Source organism: Neofelis nebulosa, chromosome X, assembly GCF_028018385.1.
Source record: "Neofelis nebulosa isolate mNeoNeb1 chromosome X, mNeoNeb1.pri, whole genome shotgun sequence".
In the NCBI taxonomy this organism is placed as follows: Eukaryota; Metazoa; Chordata; class Mammalia; order Carnivora; family Felidae; genus Neofelis; species Neofelis nebulosa.
Window position 1 is genome coordinate 58,956,284 of NC_080800.1, and position 19,318 is coordinate 58,975,601.

General features: G+C 51.6%; 2 protein-coding genes and 1 long non-coding RNA gene across 5 annotated transcripts in view; 2 read left to right on the forward strand and 1 right to left on the reverse strand.

Annotated features, from left to right (window-relative positions):
• Positions 1 to 1,017, forward strand: part of KIF4A (kinesin family member 4A) — a 120,918-nt gene extending 119,901 nt beyond the window's left edge. The window contains exon 30 of the mRNA XM_058714432.1: positions 221 to 1,017. Coding sequence (XP_058570415.1) covers positions 221 to 421 — 201 coding nt within the window. The 3' untranslated portion in view covers positions 422 to 1,017. The remainder of the gene's footprint in view (positions 1 to 220) is intronic.
• Positions 1,018 to 2,637: 1,620 nt separating this feature from the next.
• GDPD2 (glycerophosphodiester phosphodiesterase domain containing 2) lies at positions 2,638 to 13,033 on the forward strand. Of its 3 annotated transcripts, none has more exons than XM_058714434.1 (16): positions 2,638 to 2,921; positions 4,524 to 4,637; positions 4,907 to 5,010; positions 5,297 to 5,390; positions 5,575 to 5,634; positions 5,870 to 5,968; positions 6,146 to 6,239; positions 6,386 to 6,531; positions 6,657 to 6,739; positions 6,837 to 6,987; positions 8,970 to 9,191; positions 9,405 to 9,553; positions 11,619 to 11,766; positions 11,910 to 11,992; positions 12,234 to 12,262; positions 12,353 to 13,033. In XM_058714434.1, the coding sequence occupies exons 2-16, from the start codon at positions 4,533 to 4,535 to the stop codon at positions 12,403 to 12,405; spliced, it is 1,620 nt and encodes a 539-aa protein (XP_058570417.1). In that variant the 5' UTR covers positions 2,638 to 2,921; positions 4,524 to 4,532; the 3' UTR covers positions 12,406 to 13,033. The 3 variants fall into 3 exon arrangements, with proteins under 3 accessions (XP_058570417.1, XP_058570416.1, XP_058570418.1); XM_058714433.1 differs by lacking the exon at positions 2,638 to 2,921 and adding an exon at positions 4,288 to 4,311; XM_058714435.1 differs by lacking the exons at positions 2,638 to 2,921; positions 4,524 to 4,637; positions 4,907 to 5,010 and adding an exon at positions 4,795 to 4,879.
• On the reverse strand, positions 12,572 to 14,670 carry LOC131503084 (uncharacterized). Its single transcript, XR_009257304.1, has 2 exons — positions 13,956 to 14,670; positions 12,572 to 13,249 (listed from the first exon to the last, which is right to left on the reverse strand). It is a non-coding gene; the product is annotated as an uncharacterized LOC131503084 (long non-coding RNA).
• Between the last annotated feature and the right edge of the window lie 4,648 nt (positions 14,671 to 19,318).

Here is a 19,318-nt window from a genome sequence, read left to right on the forward strand (position 1 = left end):
TTAGCTAAGACAGAGTGCAGTGGGAGAAAAGGGGGCAGAGGTACGATCAGCTTGCTGGGAAGTGGGACTTGTGCATAGACCAGTCTTTCTTTTTCTTTTCGACAGACCGATCTTGGGGGACACCTCATACTACAGCGTACTGAGCTTTTGTAGTGGCGAGGCTGAGCTGAGCCTCTGCCCCTACCCAGGATCTAGTCATACCTGTCTCTGTCCTTTCTAGCTCCTCAAAGAGATGTGTGATGTGGAGCAGGTGCTGTTAAAGAAGACGACTCCAGCTGCCTCTTCCCTTGGCCTCCCAGAATCGAAACATGTAGCAGAATCCCAAGAAAATAAAGCTCCAGGGAAGAAAAAGAAACGAGCTCTGGCCAGCAATACCAGCTTCTTCTCTGGCTGCTCCCCTATTGAAGAAGAAGCCCACTGAAGCTGGACTTGCCATCTCTTTCCCAGTCTGGCTTGGGAGATACTTTCAGGTTGCAACCAGAAGGAGTTTTTTTTTAATGACTCCTCTGGATTTCAGGCCTCTTGCTGTTGAAAAAAAAGGGACAGCCCGTTACCAAAAGGGAGGAAGTCTTTGTTGGATGTTGGCCCTCACTCTCCAGCCTCCTGGCCCCAGACTACTGCTCTCTCTTCTCCAGAAAGGTGCTAAGCCACCTGCTGAAGAGAGAACCAACTAACATTCTTGATGACTCACTGGGAATCAAATCCTCAGTACCAATCTAGCCCTTTCTTATTTGTGAGCAGGTAAGGCCTCCCCACTGATGGGGATGAGGCCAAAGCCGTCTTACCTCTGGGTTGTCTCAGCTTAATGGCAGAGCGTGGCCAAGGTTGGAGGTTTGGCACCGATCCTTCATCCCACATCAGGCATGGAGGCGCTATTTGGGATATTTCCTGCCCTGACCATCTCTGGATTTTAGGTGTTTTAACAGTACACTTAGTTGTCTTCCATGTTGCTGAAGTAAATGAAATCTTTTAAAATGTTAATATTAAGTACATAAATAAATCTTAGTCTAGCCACTATTTGGAAAGATCCTCTGTGCTACAAGGAGAAATACCTGTGCTCCTCAGCCCCCGGGAATGCTATCAAGGAGAATCGGTACAAGTACCCAAGCCTCACTGCCTTGTGACAGCTAACCTGAACCCACATTTAGCTTACACCAAAGCTTCTTGTGGGAATCTAGGGTGACCGTGGTAGCTGTTCCTAATGCCCTAGAGCCTGATTTCTTGGCATAGCACTGGTGTGGGACCACACTGCTGCCCATTCCCAGGACAGCACAGTACTGGCTGCTTGTTGTCTCCTTTGAAAAGGGAAAAGGGGGTGTTGCTTTCTCCTTACTATGCATCAGGGTTCTCCATCTCTGCTTCTAGCGAAAATGAAAACGAGGCCAGCCGTGGAATGCCAAACAGGCTGCTGACTGGCCTTGTAGCTTTTTGAGGAGCTTGCAAGCCCTGGGCTAACTATCCATGCTTTAGGAATCCCAGGCCCCTCCCCCCACCCAACTAAAAGCTCCCAAAGCACCCCTGAGAACTGGGCACATGAAAGCCAGGGCTCCTCTAGAATTTACCAGACCCCAAGCAAAGGAAACTGAAGGATAACCTGTCTAAAATGAAGCCTGCAGGAGGACTAGGTGACTACGCAGCCCTCTCTGGCGTCCTGCCAGCCAGCAGCCCAGCTTCTCTTTGCATTTTAATGACGGGGGAGCAAAGGAGCCTCTGCCATTGCCAGCTAGAGCCCCTGGATACAATGGGAAGGCAGAGGGAGGGGGGGCAGCTCTTGGCATAAGAGAGCTAGTCTTCCTTCTCACTGTTCCAAATCCAGTACGTGTCAGGGGAAGGGTAAGCAAGTTTATCCCCAGTGAAGACTTTTTTCCCACCAACACTGCAAGCCCCCCAGGCTTTGAGCCACTGCATCAGCCAAAAGGTAAACAGGGAAGGTCAGTCAAGCCAGTCCCCCAGCCCTCCTCTCACCCCGAGCCCTGTGCGTTAGCACTAACCTGACTATTGCACGCTAGCCAGCCTTCTGCTGATGGTATGTATAGTAACAGCATCTTTCAAAAGTCATCTTCCAAAAGCTTGTGACCCTCACACTACACTCTGCAAATGATTCCTGGAAAGAGACTTTAGATACCTTGGGGACAAGACAAAAGAAATGACACAAGTCTCTACATCCTGAATCATCAGCTCCTGTCTGGGGTGATAGGGGGAAGGGGAGGGCTGCTAGTGTCTCTCAGGAGTCACAAGGCCCATGGAGATCCCTGGTCCAGAAACAGGGCAACCTGCTGCCCAGAGTTCAGGAAGTAGCTTGGAACCCTGTATCTTCTAGATGTACCTTACAGAAGTAGAAGTAGGATCCCGGGAGGAAAGGGAAGGTGATAAATCGAGGCTATCCTCCCAGGGAGCTTGAGGGAAATGCTAGACTTACACACACACACCCACACCCACACACACACACACCCCTTCCCAGGGGGTTGACTGGGCCCCCTCTTCTCTGCCAAGTTGCAGTTGTGTGGTCACCCCCAACCCCACCCCCGCCGGTGCCCTCAGCCCTCGCCTCCCAGAGCCCAGACAAAGCCCCGGCAGTGACTGAGAGGGGAACAGGAGGAGGGACAGAGGGATGGGAAAGGCTGCACAAAAGAATTCCTCACCCCAAGCCCCCGGACCGGCAGCGAGTAAAGAAGCAGCTCTGCTCCCCCTCCTCCTTCCTCCCTCCCATCGTCCCACCCCGGCTGGGCACTGGCCATAGAGCAGCTGAGGGCTTTCGGAGAGAACCCGCACAGACTCCTGTAGGTGGCAACACTGCCACCTGTTTGACCAGTGGGGCTGAGCCAAGGACTGGAAGAGGGAGGAGGCAGACAAGTCGGAGAGGAGCTGGGAAGCAGTGCAGTGCAGAGCAGAGAGCAGAGTGGAGCTGCCGCTGAGAAAAGGTGTGAGGACTTGGGAAGGCTGGGGGTTATAGCCGGGGGTGGTGGGGTGGAGACCGGCTCCCACTGGCAGGAACTGGGCTCAGGGATTGAGCAGTGCCCCTGCTCAACTCCCCTGATTGGGGTTTTCAGACTGCTCAGATCCTGGAGGGAGGTGGGACTCTGGAAGGCAGTGTCTGGAATACAGGGGCAGAACCTTAAGGGAGGCAGGGAGTGTGGATGGAGCCCGGGGCAGGCTACTGGAAGCCAGTCCCGGGATGGGAAGAAGCAGGGGTCTCCTTTTAAGATGGCTTTTTCCTGGGAGGGGTCTCAGAGAGGGGAGAGTTTTCCTTCCCCCAGCTACGATCCCTACCCCTCCACTCCCTATCCCCTAATTCTCCTTTCCCAAGGCAAGCATGGGATAAGGAGGGCAGTTTCAGGAGCAGCCACACCCTTCCTCCTTTCAGGGAGCCCACCACTGTACCCTCTAAGACTCCACAGCCTTAGGGGAGCCTAGATGACAAAGGGTCATGTCCCTCAGACCACACACACTTTGGGTATATCCAGGGACTCCTTTACACACTGAAACCCACTACCGACAGCCACTAGTGCACACAGACATACAAAGCTGACACAAATCGCACACCCTCTCACGTAGAATGACAATCACACACCCAGCCTAGTTTGGGGATCAGTAAGCCAGCCAGGTCTCAGCCTGACCCAAAAGCACAAGGTCCAATGATCCCCAGCCCCAACACAACCACACCCCCCCACACAAACCTTTGACCAGTATTTGTTGTACCTTCACCCAAGTGATCTCAGAGGGTGGGGCCCCTAAAAGGGGGAAGGTGGAGACTGGTTCCTGGCTGGGGGGTGGGGGGGCAGAATGACTGGACTGGAAGGGACAAGACTGGGGCCAGAGGGCTTAGATTTTCCAGGTGTGTGCGGGCAGGAGAGTGGTTCCTTCAGAAGGCTGGGAGTGACCCAGGCAACCTATTTCCCTCAAGTCTTCCTGTTATTGGCAGTGTCCCCTGGCCCCTGGGAGGTGGAGAGTGAGAATCTTATAGTCGGGGTTTTGTGGTGTGTGCAATCTCTGTATCCATAGCAACTGGCCAACTAGCCAGCCTCCCTTAGCCCCAGGTCAGAACTAGAACCTCTGCTTCAGGTTACTCTTGGTTCCTGGGGTGGAAGGCTCCCTACCTTGGGGCTGCCTAAAGCTTGGCCAGATCTGCCTCAACTTGCTAAATTGAATTTGCCCCACCCTGGTGCAGTTTCTCCTGAGTCCCCACCCTGGGCAAGCACTCTATCCCCAAAGCTGGATGCATGCTGTTAAATGGGGAGGAGTTGGAGAGGTTGGGTATGCACCCTGCCTGCAAAGAGGCCCGATCTCCTGGTTGTCCCACCGACTTTCCAGGTATCCAGATTAAAGGGAAAGAAAGACCCCAGAGATTATCCCCCTTTGCTCACCTCCTCATCTAATCTGGGACTTCAGCAGCCCTATGACCTCCGTTGCCCAGCAGCGGCCCAGGCTTCTGCTCCTCCCCCACGCTCCTCAGATACACTGGGAGGGAGGCTGGGATCTGCCTTCTGCTAGGGTCCCTGATGGCCCAGTATCCCTTCCCCCAGGCCCTCGCCATGGCCGAGTCCCCCAGCTGCTGCTCCGTCTGGGCCCGCTGCCTCCACTGCCTGTATAGCTGCCACTGGAGGAAATGCCCCAAAGAGAGGATGCAAACCAGCAAGGTGGAGTAGGGATGGGGGGGACTGGAAGTCCGAGGCAGAGGGTGCCTGGAGGGGATAAGGAAGCCAAGTGTGCTCAGAGGCAGCTGGTGGGGGGTGGTGGGGAGGGGGGGAAGGGACTTTCTTTCCCCAGGAAGAAAACTTCTGTCTGCCTGCGGAGCAGAGCAGAGCAGCCCTACTCCTGGCGGGAAGCCCCATGGAGCTGTCATCCGTTGGGGACTCTGAGCTGGAAGTGGGGATCGGCTGTGAGCTTCTCTCCTGCCCCTTTGCAGTGCGACTGTATCTGGTTTGGCCTGCTCTTCCTCACCTTTCTCCTCTCCCTGGGCTGGCTGTACATCGGGCTCATCCTTCTCAATGACCTGCACAACTTCAATGAGTGTGTCACAGATCCCCCCCTTCCTCTGCATACATGTTAATCTACGCCCCACCTTGGGACCCCTGGGTGGTCAGTCATTCCCGGCCCTGCCCAGCTGTCCTGCTACCCAACCTCCTTAGAAAATTGCTCCATGAAGTCTCCCCAGTCCTTGGAGCCCCTGGCCCCATGAAAGGCTTCCCTCTCACTCCCTTCTAGTCCTCCTTCTGAACCCACCCACCCCAACTCCCCTCAGGCCACTATTAACACCCCTTCCCCCACTCAGACACCTCTCTCTCCCCTCCCACAGATTCCTGTTCCAACACTGGGGACACTGGATGGACTGGTCCCTGGCATTTCTGCTGGTCATCTCTCTACTTGTCACATATGCATCCCTGCTATTGGTGGGTCAGGGAGCGGCCCATCTAACCCCTACCTCAGTCCTCCCTTCCTGCTCAGCTTCAACCCCTGGCCACTGAGGGCAGGGGAGGGGAGGGGGACGGTGTCAGCGTCAGCCTGGGAACCCAGGAAGCCCACCTCAGTGACCCCTCTTGGCACCTCATACCTCCCACCACCCTCTGCTTCCAGCTCCTGGCCCTGCTCCTGCGGCTCTGCGGCCAGCCTCTGCATCTGCACAGTGTCCATAAGGTAAGAGTGCGGGTGGGAGTGAGCGGGAAACGGGGACCACTGGGCCCAGGGCTTGGCCAGCTATTTTGCTGAGCACCTCAATATTCTACCCATGGACTCAAGCTCAGGACCTGAAGCCCAGTAAATTTTTGTTGAGTGAAAGAAAGAACGTGGATGAGCCAGGGGAAAGAGAGAGGTGGCAGCCCAGGGACCCCCAGGCTAACAAAGAAGACCCCATTCATCTCTGGTCCCCCAGATGCTGCTGCTCCTCATCATGCTTCTTGTGGCCGCTGGCCTTGTGGGACTGGACGTCCAATGGCAGCAGGAGTGGCGTAGCTTACGTCTGTCACTGCAGGTGAGTGGCTGATCTCCAGTGCCTATGTGGGAGCCTTGGCCTGTGGCCAACCTCTGGACGTATCTTGCTCCCTGGTCCCCCACGACTGCAAGTAGCTCTGAACTCCAAAAGTCAGGTCCTAGGAGAAGGAGAGGGGCACTGGAGAGAAGAACCCTCTTCACCAACTCTTGTCCGCAGGCCACAGCCCCGTTCCTTCATATTGGAGCAGTTGCTGGCATCACCCTCCTGGCCTGGCCTGTTGCTGATACCTTCTACCGTATCCATCGAAGAGGTACCAACTCCACTCCCCAACATACCCTCCCTGGCCATCGATGCTTCTGCCTCCTGCTGCCCATTTTACTGCACCCACACTCTGCTTTCTGTCCCCAGAGCTCACCCATTGCCCTTTCTCCATAGCCTGTCCCTCATTCCCCACAGGTCCCAAGGTTCTGCTACTGCTCCTATTTTTTGGAGTTGCCCTGGCCATCTACCTGGCCCCACTGTGCATCTCCTCACCCTGTATCATGGAACCCAGAGACTTACCCCCCAAGCCTGGTCTGGTGGGACACCGAGGGGCCCCCATGGTGAGTGTCGGGTAGAATGCTGGTAGGGTGGGAAGGGTCTGCTCCTCTAGGCTGCAGCAATCAGGCCTGTGGGTTCCCAGGCTCGCACCCTTCTCTGCTACACCCCTACCAATTCCCTTTCCCAGCTGGCCCCCGAGAACACCCTGATGTCACTGAGGAAAACAGCCGAATGTGGAGCTGCTGTGTTCGAGACTGATGTGATGGTCAGGTGAGAGACACTAGGGGACAGAGGGACACACTAGGGGAGCTTGGGAAATGATGATCAGCCCTAGAACTCAGCCCTCTGACACCTCTTGTGCCCTCAGCTCTGACGGGATCCCCTTCCTCATGCATGATGAGCACCTGAGCAGGACCACAGATGTGGCCTCAGTGTTCCCAGCCCGAACCTCCTCCCACAGCAGTGACTTCTCCTGTGCTGAACTGAAGAAGCTCAATGCCGGGACCTGGTTCCTAGAGGTGAAGACAGCCTCACAAAAGAGGCAACCACCTGTGGGGGTGCTGAGGGGAGAGTTCATTCATTGATAAGTATTTTCTGATCCCTGTGCTGAGCAATAGGTGTAGAGGCTCTGCCCTCAAGTCACTCCCTCCGCTGAAAGAAGAGAGCTTAGCCAACAGGCTATCAGAATAGGAAACCTAGATCGATAACAATATCCTTAGTAAACAAAGAGGAGAGAGAGCAAAGGCACTATTTGGCAGGGTAGGTGTGGGAGAGGATCAGGAGTGGTTTCACAAGAGAGAATGCCTGAGCAGCACATGAAATGAGAATGCTGTTTAAGATGGGCAAAGCAGGGATCAGCAATTCTAGTCAGACGGAAGAGCATATGTAAAGCCCAGAAGTATGAAGAAGTGTTCTCAGGAAACAAAAAGTGGCTCAGTGCAACTGGGAGATAAAATTTGTGGGAGCAGTGGGAGCTGAGACTGTCAAGGGGAGCAGAGGCTTGGTCTCAGAGGGCTTTGAATGCCAGAACCACCCCCCTCCCAAAAAAAAAGAATGTCAGGCCCAGAAGTGCAGGCTTCAGTTCTGTAGGTGATGGAAAATATTCGTAAGGATACTTTATTTTCTCAGTTCCTGTTTTCCTACCTTTAAAAATAATACATGTTGGGGGGCCTGGGTGGCTCAGTCAGTTAAGCATTCAACTCTTGATCTCAGCTCAGGTCTTGATCTCAGGGTCGTGAGTTCAAGTCTCACATTGGGTTCCCCACCCCAGTACACAGCCTGATTAAAAATAAAAGTAATACTTGTTCCGCATAAAAAAAATTAAACATTAGAGAAATAATGTAAAAATTGAAAGTCTCCCATAATCCAACTCCTCTGAGATAATCATTGCTAACAGTGGGTACATATTCCATATGTGTATACACACACACACGTCATTTTGCACAAATAGGATCACTTCATATATTCTTTTGCAACTTGATTGTCTTTTCATTTAACTCTATATACAATGACATGCCAGAGTGATTAAGACCAAGGGTTGTCTGGGTTTGAGTCCTGGCTTCACTACCTACTAGCTATGTGAGCCTGGGCAACATTCCTTAGTCTCTCTTGCTTTACTTTCCTCGTCTGTAAAATAGGCATAATAATAGTACCTACTTTGTAGGATTTGGGCAGGATTAAATAAATCAATGCACATAAAGTACTTCTAACGCTGCCTGGCACATAGTAAATACTTTATAATAAGTATCAGATAGCTAGCTTTTTCCATGTCAGCGGTTAGGAGGTAAGGTCGTTTGTTGATTACAAGGGGAAGGGAGGAGAGTGGCAGAGGTTTGGAAGAGCCACTAGGAATGGAAGAAGGAGCAAAACAAGAACAAGTGAAAGGATGATTAAGTGGGGCACCTGGCTGGCTCAGTCCGTAGAGCATGTGACTCTTGATCTCAAGGTTGTGCTTTCAAGCCCTGCGTTGGGTATAGAGCTTACTAAAAAAAAAAAAAAAGGATTATTAAGTGGCAATGAAGGTAAAAGACTATACAGTCCACATGATGTGCTCTGCCCCTCAATTCTAGGGGTGGAGGAGGCAGACTGTCACACAACTGAATCAGGGTTTAGGATTTGTGGGGCGGGCAGGGCAGGAAAGGAGTTGAAGGTGGTATGGAAAAGTAATTTGAGCTGTAGGTGGACCATGGGTAGGGGATGTAGATGTGGCAGACAGGGGCTGATGGATTGGGCAGAAACCAAAGGGCCAGGGTCCCAGAGGTCTCTGCAAGACCAAAGAGAAAATGTGAAAAAGTTAGGAAACCAGAGGGGTAGGAGGTTAGGGTCACAGAGTAAGGTGTTAGAGGGTCTGGAAAGGGTCACGGTTTGGAGAAAGAAAGACTGTGGCTCAGGGGTGCACACAAGCCTGGCGCCAAGTGGGGGAAACGAGTGAAGATCGTGAGGATGGGGGAATGGCCTAAAGGCTTCTTCTGGTCTTGAAATAATTTTACTGTTCTCATAGAGGCAACCCTTCTGGGGGGCCAAGCGGCTGTCAGACCCTGATCGGAAGGAGGCTGAGAACCAGACAGTCCCGACATTGGAAGAGCTGCTGAAGGAAGCTGCAGTCCTTAACCTTTCTATCATGTTTGACTTGCGCCGCCCCCCACGAAATCACACATACCATGACACATTTGTGAACCAGACACTGGAGACTGTGCTGAGTGCAAGGGTGCCCCAAGCCATGGTGATATTTCCAGGACCCCAAGTGCCCCCTCTTGCCCATTTCCCTACCCCTGCCTTCCCTAGGCCACGGTGATAATTTTGAGGCTGCCCCCTGCCCCAGGGCCCCACCTCAACTCATATACTCCATTCTGTTATCAAACCTCTCTGCCCCTGGCCCCGCCCCGGGAATCCCCAAGCCTTCCTCAGCTTCATGCCCATCTTCCCTGAACCACAGGTCCTTTGGCTACCGGATGAAGATCGGGCTAAGGTCCAACAACGGGCACCTAGAATGCGCCAGATATATGGACAGCAGGGAAGCAACAGAACTGAGAGGCCCCAGTTTCTCAACCTCCCCTATCAAGACCTGCCACTGTTGGATATCAAGTGAGTGCCAGAGGAAAGGAGCCAAGGGGACCCCGTGAAGCTTAATGGTAGGGAAGAGTCACCTCAGGGAGGGCAAAGGCCATTCATTCATTCACACATACAACAAATATTTATCAATATATTTAACACTTGCTATGTGAAAGGCACTATTGTTGCAGGCTTTGACCGTACTAGTGAAAGAGATAATAAACTGAACGAATTATATGCATACTGGATAAGTGATATGAAGATAATAAAATGGGGAGATATAGTAGAGCAATTAGGGTTGGGAGTGAGGGCCAGAGAGGGGCCACATCCGGAAAAGTAGCTAAAGGGGTGATGTCTGGGCTGAGACCTGACAGGTCACAAGGAGCTAATGAGGAAAAGAGCTGTGAGAAGAGCAGAAACAGCAGCCCAATAAGCAAGGGAAAGGTGAGGCTGGGGATATAGGCAGGAGCCCAATTGGGTAGGACCTTGTGGGCCACAAGAACAGTTTTAGCTTTCATTCACCACCAAAGAGGTAAGTGCAAGGGAGATGGATCGAGAGGAGAGAAGCAAGAGAGTCCCAGATGTGAGCCAGGCCCCAGAAGCTGACCCAGCCCGTAAACATGATGGACTGCAAAGCATGCAGTTGCCAAGGTCTCTTCTCATGTCCTTGTGGTCAGATAGAAAAAAAAAGTGTACTGTATGGTAGCCCAGTTAGCATAAGTATTTCAAGGACCTTTCCCCAAGTTGTCACCATGGAGGGAGACACGACATGGGGTTTGGCCCTCACTTTAGACTTGTCCTGGTCAACCTCAACCGCTGAGCAGGTTTCCAAAAGACATGAATTAGTAATGAATACAGTGGTAATGAAATTGAGGCCCCGAAAGGTCTAAGCACTCTAAGATGATGGACCAAATATACCGGGATAAAGCACAACAGGGATAGATGTAAACACCTACCTACATTTGCACTCCAAAAGAAGTTCAATTGCACAAAGACAAGAGAGGAGACTGGCATCAGCATGAACATGTGTGAAAAAGACCAGAGCTTTGATTGAATAGTGTTCATAATGAGTCATCAATGGCACGTGACATTGCCAAAACTAACCTGACCCCGGGCTGCCTTCAAACAGCCACAGTGCCCAGAAGGAAGGAGGAAGTTTTGCTGTACTCAAAGCTGGGCCAAGCCCACCTGGGATATCATGTTCAGATGCAAGCCCCCATACCATGAAAGGAACACTGATAGAGGCGCCTGGGTGGCTCAGTTGGTTGAGCATCTGACTCTTGATCTCAGCTCAGGTCGTGATCTCACGGTTTGTGAGTTTGAGCTGACGGCACAGAGCCTGCTTGGAATTCTCTGGCTGTCTCTCTGTGCCTCTCCTCCATTCATGCTCTTTCTCTCTCTCTCGCAAAATAAATAAATTAATTTCTAAAAATTAAAAAAAGGAGGGGCACCTGGGTGGCTCAGTCAGTTGAGCATCTGACTTCAGCTCAGGTCATGATCTCACAGCTCGTGAGTTCAAGCCCTGCATCGGGCTCTGTGCTGACAGCTTGGAGCCTGGAGCCTGCTTCGGATTCTGTGTCTCCCTCTCTCTCTGTCCCTAACCCACTCGCATTCTGTCTCTGTCTCTCTCAAAAATAAATACACATTAAAGATTTTTTTAAAAAAAAAAAAAAAAGAAAGGAACATTGATCAACTGAAGTAAGATCAGGTTAGGAGAGGTTTGTATGGTGAAGGGAATGATAACCCAGGTCCCAGCCCTGGATGAAGGAACTGGGGCTGTCGGGCCTAGAGAGGAGATGACTCAGGGACATGGTCACTGTTCCTCAGACCTCTGAAGGTCTGTCATGGGACAAAGAAGAGAGACATTCGTGTAGCCCCAGATGGCAAAGCTCAGATCTGTAGGTGGAATCTGCCAGGAGACAAAGTTGAGCTATGCAAAGAAAATTACTTTTGCTCAGGGGATGCTATGTAAAAGTAGGACTGAGAGTTCCTTGGCAGTGACACTGCAGCTTCAAGCACAGACAAAGGCTGCTTCCTGTGCCTCATGCCCCATGATACTAGATGTTCCTGTTTCTTTCCCACCCACCCCCCCCCCCAGGGCACTACACCAGGATAATGTGTCGGTGAACCTATTTGTGGTGAACAAGCCCTGGCTCTTTTCCCTGCTCTGGTGTGCAGGGGTGGACTCGGTGACCACCAACGACTGCCAGCTGCTACAGCAAATGCGTTACCCCGTCTGGCTTATCGTAAGGGCTCTGGGGCTGTCACCCCTCCCTTTCTCCCATCCCTGGCTCTCCTTAACCCTGTTCCTCTATTCCTTACACATTTCCCCCCATATACTACCTTTGGGCCTCTGGCCACTGACAGGAGCCTTTTCCTATTCCCACAGCCCCCTCAAACCTACCTAATGATGTGGATCATTACCAATTGTGTCTCCACCCTGCTGCTTCTGTGGACCTTCCTCCTACAAGGGTGAGTGCTTCATGCCTCAGCTTTCTGGGTCTTCATGCCCCCCAGGGTCCCGGTGATAGGGCCAATTCAGACTCCTACATGCTGCCCAGAGCTTGGGATTTGGTTCCTTTGAGATTCTTGGACCCTTCCTTGTACACCAAATTGGCCTGAACCTGGGAAAGGCAGTTTGGGGGAACCTGGGATCAAAAGGCCATGCCTGCAGCTGGCTGAACTCACAATGGGAAGCTTTTTCTCTCTATAGGAGATGTAAGAAGGAGAGAGAGAAAACTGGTAAGAACTTTCTCCCTTCACCTCATTTTTCTCCTCTTATAGCCTTCTCTTTGGTCACTCCCTATATGTCTTCCCCACCCCCTGCTCCAGGCTTAGAAACAGCAGTGCTGCTGACCAGGATCAACAATTTCATAATGGAGTGAATGCCCAGCCCCGGACCCCCACCTACCAGAGTCTGAGGCCTCTCTGGATTGGCTAACAGCAAGGAAGACAGAGCAGCTGAGATGGAAAGTTGGTGGGGTTGGGGTGGGGTAAACTTTGTCAACAGGAGGTTTTGAACTATGAGGGCCCTCTGCACAGATGGTGGGCATGCTGCAAGCTTCCATGGAATCTGCTCCCCTTAGGGTTTTGACCTGAGGTTAGGTTAGGAAGACAGTGACTCATAGGAAGTTTCTCTGCAAATGTTAACAGAGGAAGTGGAAAGGAGGTTGCCAAGATAATGTTTCAGACCTGTGTGTGCGTGTTCTCGAGTAGAAGACACAAGGTGTGTCAGGGATGGGATAGCTTGGACCTATGACTGAAGGAGATGACAAAATAGCCTTTGCTGGAGAACTAAGATGATGGAGTCACCAGTCCTCACTCCATTCACTGTCTCCCCTGGCCCCTGCAATTTAGCTGCTTTCCTGCCTAGACGCTGAGGGCCGAAGAGCCCATCTAGCCATTTAATTCTGTGACTATAACTGGCTTTTTGTTGTGCACAGCCTTTTCTTCAAGACAGGTTGGTTCCTGTATGGTGTCAATCTGCTTATTCAATGAATTTAACTCCTGTTTTGTCATAGTCTAATCTTTTCCGCGCCGGGGCTTGGTGGGGGATGCACATTCCATCCTCTGTTGTGACATGAATGACATTGAGGGGTCATCACGGAGAGATTCTTGGGCTGGAGGGGTTGCTGCAAGAGGGGAAGCGGGAGAGCAGCCATCACGGGACATTCTGGGTGGCCAAGGCACGCTGCGCAGAGTTGCGTTGTAGCTCCACCTTGTGGTCACCTGCCGCAAGAAGAGGGCCGCGACAGTCATCACCATGACGTAAGAATGTCACCTGTTTTCCGTGCCGGTTGGGGACCTGTGTCCTTGACTCGAGACCCTGAGGGTATAGTCCGATTTCCACAAGTTCTCGCCTCCGTGGGCTGTTGCGTGCAGGGTCTGGTTCCCAGGCCCTCCTTCCCCTCTAGGAGCAGGTTCCCCAATGTGTTTGCTGCTCGCGAGTTCCTGGGCTAAAATAGTTCAGGAGACCAGTGAGGAGCTGACCTAGGATGAGGCATCTGGTAGAAGGGGGAGGGAGGAGCTTAAGGCAAAAACAGGGACCCGAGCGGGCTCTGTGGCTGACCATTCGTCCCTCCCACCGCACCAAGTCACCCCGGTTCGCGTCCCCACACGAAGGGAAATCTAATTAAGACGCTGGCGAGGTCAGGAGGTTCGCTCCTCACAATTCCTTTTTTCTCGCCAGACTGGGACCTGGGGCAGCACTAGCGCCTCGGGACAAAACCCCACTCGACTGCAAGGCAGCCCAGGGAACTACAATTCCCAAGGTGCCCCTGACAGCTTCCGGTCGCGGAATTGACGGAAGCGCGTTTGAATTTGTGTTCCCGCCCCCTCCTCCTCCCGGACCCCGCCCCTTCCCCTCTCGCCGCCCCGCCCCCGCCGTGCACACACATGCACAAACACACACAGGCAGCCATCCAAGACTACAAACCTGGCCTGCAGCTGGCGCGGTGGGCGGGGGCGCTGGCGCGCGACCGGCGGGAAGGAGGTAGGCGCATCGGGAACCAACGCCGCGGCAGCTGCCCGGTCCCAATCTCCTTGGGCGTCCACGCCGCCTTGTAGAGGGCGGGTCTCCTTCACACACTACCCTTTGAAACTGCATTTTCTTAGTTTTCCCTGTTCCCGATCCGCCCCTCAATCTGACCGACTGCCGGCCTCAGCTCCGGGGCGCCTAGCCTGTCCGATACTGCAGGGCTCTCACCTCTCAGCGTGTACCTCCACCCCGCACCCCTACTTTTCTGTTCCCTCCCGGGCGCCCACCCTCACAGCCCTGCGGCTTCTTCCTCCCCTCCCCTTCCGACCTAATCCTGGCAACCTCCAGGCTCTCCAACCCCCGCGGGCCTCAGCCTCTAAGCTCCCAGGCTCTCAGCTGCAGTCTTGTAACCTCAGAGTCCAGGCTCCTGGCCAGAATGCCAGGTCCTAGTCCCAGACCCTAAACCCTTACGCCTAGCCCCTAGCCTTGAGTTCCTGGCCCTGAGCCTGCTGCCGCTTACCCTTACTGTCTTCCTAGGAGGACAGGACAGCAGTGGCACACTTAACTTCTATGAGGCCCTGGACTGGAGACTGGGACTGACAAAAACTTGAGGGTGGAGGGCCTCACGGAGCTGCTCATTGGGGTTGAGGTGCAGTTGCTTTCCGTTATTTTTAGGTATTGAGTCACAGCTCCTGGCATCAGGGTTTGGGGCTAGCAGGCTGGGCTAGGTGGCTATTAATAGAGCTGAGGCACAGCTCCGACCCAGTTCGGTTCGGAAGCACAGAGAGCAAGGAGCCTCCCTCTGTCACTACACCCTGTGGAGATGTTGTGGACTGAGGCAGTAGCTGGACCAGTACCTCTCTGGCTACCAGTACCTCAGCCTGATATCTCTACCTTGGAACTCTCGAGGGAAGGCCCACAGTGATACTTCTGAGCACAGCTCTCCCCTAAGTGTGCCATGGCTTGGAGTCCTGCCACAACAAAGCTCCTGTTGTACTAGCTGAGTGAGGAGATGTGTCCCAAGTAGAGCAGTTATTGTGGCTACAGCCTTGGCCTGCCTGGACCTACTCTTGGGCTGAAATACTAGGTTGTGTGGGAAAAAAGCTGTAGAAGAAAAACTGTGGATTTCTGGTCCCCAAAGGCCCTCATAGAGATGGGGTGCTTCAGGATGGTCCTAAGAGAGGGGGCATGGAACCGAGAATTTGCTAGCTCCAAACCAAACACAGCACTAGGAAGCTGCTGAATTCTGTTTATCACCTGCCGATTCTTTTTATTTCTTTCCCTCTTGTTGGGCTCTGTCCCTACTCACAGGAGTCAACAGACCTCAGGATCTCTCCCAACTCCATAGAGGAACCTAATTCAGGAAAGCCACTGAGAAACTTGGCTCCACCAAGAAATGAATGATCCTTTATATACATTGTCATTTCTATGGAGAGGTGTTTGTTTAATTTTTTTAAATATTTATTTATTTTTGAGAGAGAGACAGAGTGGGGGGGAGGGGGAGAGAGAGAGGGAGACACAGAATCTGAAGGAGGCTCCAGGCTCCAAGCTGTCCACACAGAGCCTGACACGGGGCTCGAACCCATGAACTGTGAGATCATGACCTGAGCCGAAGTCGGTTGCTTAACTGACTGAGCCACCCAGGCGCTTCTCTATGGAGAGTTTTTATTTCAGTGGGCTAAAGTAAGAATTCCCTAATCCACATATTGAGAATGGTGGGGAAATCTTGATACTTTACTAGACTAATCACCAAAATTTTTCCCATCCACACCCAATGTGCTAGAATTCCCATTCACCGAGGATGCACACCTACAACAATGCACCCTACTTGCAAACCAGAAACTTCTGCCTTCAAGCGACCCAGATCTCCAGCTCCCAGGTGAAACCAGAGGGCTTTTGGACAAAGCTGATTGTTTTCCCACACACAAAATCTGTCTAAATTGTACACAGCTCTGCCTTCAAGAACGAGCCTAGATCATCAGCAGCGGGCCCCCCTCCCCCAACTGGGTCAATTTGTCGAGGACCCCAGTGAGACGGTGGATGAGGTGAGAAGTGGTCTCTCTCTTCCTCCTAAATCCCCTTGCCTATTCCTTGGTGGCTTCAGCCTCTGCACTGGCCGCCTGGTTGCCTAGCAACCGCAGCCGCCTGTAGGGGGCGCCTGTCCCCCTGGGGCCTTAGGCTGGAGATCTAGCAGTTGCGAAGGTGTGCCAAGTGTCAAAGCATCTCAGGGCTGTCGGGTCCTCCCAGCCTCGCCAACCCAGTCCAGTCGGAGTCTCTCTGGAGTGAGTGGAGGAGAAGCTCACTACGATTCTAAAGGGATTTTACTCATATTCATTAAAAAATGAAAAGATGAAAGAGAGAGGGAGGGAGGGGGAGAGAAAGCGAGGGAGAGAGAGTGAGCAAAAGCAAGCAAGAGCGAGCAAGAGCGAGCTAGAGACCGAAAAAGAGAGGGCGCGATCGAGAGCAAAAGAGAGCGAGAGAGAGAGAGAAAGAGAACCAGTCAGTACGGATGGGACATGGGGAGAGCAGTTTGACACTCTCCATTCTCCATTCTCTCCAGGCTTAACAATGCTTATTCCTCAATCAGAGCAATTCAGAGGGCCCAGGCTATAGGGGGCTTTTTTCCTGAGCCACTTTTAGGATGTGGAAAAAAGAGTCTAGCACTCTGTATTGTCAAACTGCTGAGCATATATAAAAAGCTTCAAGCTCCTGGGCTACCAGCCTAGCCTAGACTTGGTCATAACTGTTGTGTACCAGGGAATGCGCTAAGTGTTTTACATTTAATCCTCCCCCCCAAAAAAACCCTATGATTATTTCCATTTCTCTAACTTTGAGCACCTCAGTGACAGGGTCTGTTGACCAGTCATCTCCATCTGGATGTCTAATAGACATCTCAAACTCAACATGTCGAAATCTGGCACCTGATCTTTCCCCCCAAAATGACCATTCCTAAAGCTGTCCCCATCTCAGTCAATGGCAGTTTCACCTTTCCAGTGGCTCTGGCCAAAAGACCTTGGAACCACACCTCATATCCATTCTGTCAGCAAATCCTAGTGACCATCTCCTCAAAATACAGGTTCCCGTGAAACCTTTAATAAGCTGAAATGGCAAAAAAAAAAAAAAAAAAGCAATTACTATTAATGTAGTATATGTGCTGCCAAAGCAAGCACAATTACCATTAATGTATATGGAAAAATTGGGGGGCATTCCCAGACTCAAAACATAACCTCTCTTAGGCTTTTCTGATACCTTAGGGCACATCTCGCTAATGAATGCACAAGATAAATGGACAAAAGAAAAAAAAAACGTAAAGCACAGATGCACGCACACTTCAAATCTATGGTGGCTTGATGCTGAGATGCTGAGTGTAGTTCTCCAGGAAGGAGCCTAGCCAGGCTGCTCTTGCTGCTGCCTCTATAACTGCTCGCTGCACAACAAATGCTGAATGCCATTGTCACTTTTTTTTTTTAACAAGCAAAAATCCTCTTTGGGTTTCTTTGTTAGCAAAAACAGGTACCATTGCAGGTCTTTCATAAAAGCAAAGTGGTGTGATGCAAACTTTTGAAAAGTGGGGGATATCTGTGCATCCAGAATCCAACACAGTGCTACCACCCTTGTCCAAACCACCATCATCTCTCCCCTGAATCACTGCAGAAGCCTCCTGACTGGTCTCACTGCTTCCATCCTTGCCCTCTGTGGCCTATTCTCCACACAGAAGCCAGAGTGATCTTGCTAAACCAAGTCAGATCTTGTCAGTTCTCTGCACAAAACCCTCCAATGGCTCCCCATGTCTCTCAGGGTAAAGCCAAAAATACTTTTTTTTTTTTTTAATTTTTCTAGAGAGAGGGCGCAAGTGAGCAAAGGGCAGAGAGAGGGAGAGAGAGAGAGAGAGAGAGAGAGAGAGAGAGAATCCCACACAGGCTCCGCGCTGACAGCGGGACTCAAGCTCTACCCGCATGTGGGGCTTGAACTCATGAAGCATGAGATCATGACCTGAACCAAAGTTGGATGCTTAACCAACTGTGCCACCCAGACGCCCCATAGCCCAAATACTTATAATGGCCTACAGGCCCTATACAATCTTGTCCCCTACTAAACCTCTGATCTCATCTCCTGGTACTTTTCCCCTCCCTCATTCTGCTCTGGCCACTTGGTCCTCCTTACTGTTTCTTGAACAAGCCAGGTATACTCCTTACTCAGGACCTTTGCACTTGCTGTTCCCTTACAAGGTATACCTTTCTCTATGACTCACTTCCTCACCTCCCTCAAATCTTTGCTCAAATGTCACCTTCTCATTGACGCCTACCCTGACCAAGCTATTTAAGATGGTCTCTATTCTAATTTCCAGTTTACAGTAAATACAGGGTGTAAAGTATTGAAATAAATGACACCATGGTGGGGGGTTGGGGGGAGACAAATCCAGAAAGTAGAATAGTCTGCAAAACAACTGACTCGTACTCTTCAAAGCAATGTCATTAATTACAAACAAAAACAAAAAGATGAGACACTTCTAGTTCTGGACCCAGTTTGAGTAAATAAACTTCTCCCTATTCCTAACTACAGCTAAAATCCTGGGCATTATATATAAAACAAGTGTAAGAAGACTCTGAAAGGAGGAGGAAAGCGCAGGCTTATTAGGAACCCAAGTAACCTGAACTCAAGGTGGGGAGTTCCCTAGGTTTTCTCATTGCCTCCCTATATCCCAGACTGGCGCTGGAGAAGCCAGCAGCCTAGAAGCACCAGTGGACACAGACCAGAAAAAACCTCAATAAAAGCCTGCTTTCTCTAAAAAAAAATTTTTAATGTTTATTTTTGAGGGGGTGCAGAAAGAGAGGGGGACACAGAATCTGAAGCAGGCTCCAGGCTCTGAGCTGTCAGCACAGAGCCCAACATGGGACTTGAACTCGTGAACCACGACATCATGACCTGAGCTGAAGTTAGACGCTTAACCAACTGAGCCACCTAGATGTCCCAAAAGTCTGCTCTCTCTAGCCAAAAGACGGGGAAATGGGCTGATTAGCCAGACAGAAAACTCTGAAACAATAACTACTCTACTGTAATCAAACATCATAGAAACAAACTGTAGGCCCACCCATGCCAGCAAAAGCCAAGTAGAAACCCAGAGTGTTACTCTTGCCAGGCTCCCCCAACAATCTCTGTGCTGGTGTCAGAAAAGGCTGGGGGCGCATTTCTGCTCAAGTCATGATCTCACAGTTTGTGAGTTTGAGCCCTGCGGAGGGCTCCATGCTGGCAGTGCAGAGCCTGCTTGGGATTCTCTCTTTTTCCCCCCTCTCTCTCTGACCCTCCCCCACTCACTCTCA

Coding starts and splice junctions, on each gene's coding strand:
- GDPD2 (XM_058714434.1), top strand. CDS start 4,533: ATGGCCGAGTCCCCCAGCTGCTGCTCCGTCTGGGCCCGCTGCCTCCAC. Junction 5,635..5,869: donor ATCTGCACAGTGTCCATAAG/GTAAGAGTGCGG, acceptor CTGGTCCCCCAG/ATGCTGCTGCTCCTCATCAT. Junction 5,969..6,145: donor GCTTACGTCTGTCACTGCAG/GTGAGTGGCTGA, acceptor TCTTGTCCGCAG/GCCACAGCCCCGTTCCTTCA.